The sequence below is a fragment of the Asparagus officinalis genome, chromosome 7 (assembly GCF_001876935.1).
Source record: "Asparagus officinalis chromosome 7, Aspof.V1, whole genome shotgun sequence".
Classification (NCBI taxonomy): domain Eukaryota; kingdom Viridiplantae; phylum Streptophyta; class Magnoliopsida; order Asparagales; family Asparagaceae; genus Asparagus; species Asparagus officinalis.
The window spans coordinates 18,248,851-18,250,947 of NC_033800.1; the positions used below are offsets into that span (position 1 = coordinate 18,248,851).

General features: G+C 37.4%; 1 protein-coding gene across 1 annotated transcript in view; it reads left to right on the plus strand.

Annotated features, from left to right (window-relative positions):
- The window catches only part of LOC109849008 (SAGA-associated factor 11 homolog), a 2,717-nt gene extending 881 nt beyond the window's left edge, over positions 1–1,836 (plus strand). Inside the window, exons 3-4 of the mRNA XM_020418773.1 lie at positions 311–613; positions 1,399–1,836. Coding sequence (XP_020274362.1) covers positions 311–613; positions 1,399–1,581 — 486 coding nt within the window. The 3' untranslated portion in view covers positions 1,582–1,836. The remainder of the gene's footprint in view (positions 1–310; positions 614–1,398) is intronic.

A 2,097-nucleotide genomic window follows, 5' to 3' on the forward strand; every position in this document is an offset into this window, starting at 1 on the left:
GTTTGATGTGTAGTTATCCTCTAATGTGTTCGGAGAGCTAGTCAATCTCATTGTTGTGCATATGGCTCGCAGGATATTGAAGCGAGGCCTGGACTGTTGTATTGTTTATATCAATCTGAGATATTGTACTGTGTAATTATCAGTTGAAGTTACTTAAATTTGATGCTTATTATTGTAGGGACCTGTAAAATGAGCTTAGTATGCCCACTTTTCTCCCAATTTTATGATATTCAAGATGATTCTTATACCTATATATGATGTCAAAGGCGTTCCAATTCATGTTCTTTTCTTGTTTCTCTTTGATGTACAGTTAGCCTCCAATGTTTTCGGGGAGTTACTCGATTCCATTATTGTGGATATGGCATCGGAGTGTCACAGGATAGCAAGGCTAGGCCTGGACCATTGTCTTGATAATGAAGAGGAGGAGATGAGGCTGTCCATGGAAGCACGGGCAGCAGATCCAAGTAGTAGTGAAGCAAGTAGCAAGAATGTGGAAGATATATTTGGTCAGACTCACCCTGCCATTGCCAGTGAGATTTTTGATTGCATGAATTGTGGGCGGCCAATTGTGGCTGGGAGGTTTGCTCCGCACTTAGAGAAGTGCATGGGCAAGGTAAGTTTCTTATGTTATGACTCTTACTGTCTGTTTTGAAATACTTCCGCCAAGTTCAGTATCCATATAAACTTGAAGGCTACTGATGAGAGTTCAATATGTAGAAACTTGGTTTTAAATTGCATTTCTTATGTCTGCTGACTATCTTGTTTGAAGAGTGTTCGGTGAGACAGCTGCAATTTATAATGTTTTAGTTAATTTTAGGTTGTTTGTTAATTTTTTTTGAGGTATTTGATTGAAAGGCTATGAAGTCTTATCTTCTCCTTATTTCCTTCTCTTTCTCTTCTCATAGGCTTTTGCTATATTTAAGGTAAATGTGAAACCCCCATCCCCCCACCCCCCTCAACACAGAAATGCCTTTTTTTGTAGGTAACGCTAAATTTTTTGAGATAACACCAAAATCCTGACGTCACATAAGACCAACAACTTTTGTCAGATAACCCAATCTAACCCAACTTTTTTTGCCGTTATGTGTCATTTGTCAGAATTTTTTTTGTTATCTCAAAATGGGCCAAACTTTTGGGAGGTGTAGAAATTTCCCTAAATTTAAAACAAAGTGAGAAGTAACCTTTATTGATACAAAAACAGAGTAAATAAGTTAGTCAAAAAGTTTAGGGGAACAATTTTCACCTCTTCCGCTGGCACTTCTTTTAAGTCACTATTTAAAATAAGTACAAGAAGGTTAAAAAGGAAAATGCATTTGCATCACTTCCTCGCTCCTTGGTATATTTTTCTGTTAATGCGAAGCACGTCGCTCGAACTGAGCCGATTTCTTCTCTGTTCAGGGTCGAAAGGCTCGTCAGAAGACTACGAGGAGCACAACTATGGCGCAGACCAGAAACTCTCGTGCCAGTCCTGTATCAGTCTATGCTCCCTATTCAAATACAACCGCTACAACTAGAACTCGCAATGGCTCCAGCAGTTCTGCTGCAGAGTATGCTAACAACTACACATTTGATGGCCCCTAAGATCTCCTGTCTATTATTACTTGCAGTGTAGTATGGCCAACTTTCTTCGCCTGTAAATTCTTTTTGGCGCCATGTTAAAGTTATATCAGCTTCTTGAGATTTTTAACAGGGGAAGTAAAATATGTTCAATGTGGTCATTGGGTGAGTAAATAGACATTTTCTACTGCATTGTCTTCTGATGAGGTCTTGTTCTTGAAAATGTCCTGAAAACAGCAAAAGGACGAAATGTTTAATGGGCCCATAAGATTTTTGACATTTTGATGATTTTTTTTTTCTCCATGTTAAAAACCAGTTTGCACTGTGAATATACTTTCTCGGCTACATGCATAGTTCATCTATCTCAAAATCTAGACAAATCGAATGTTCTACTAGAATATTTGCGTGCTATATTCTAGTAAAATTTACTATAAAATTAGGAGCTTTATTATCTTTTCTATATAGAAATTTAGTCGATTGTATAGAATTCAGCATAGCATATTATTGATGCAACATACTGATTGAAGATATCATATATAT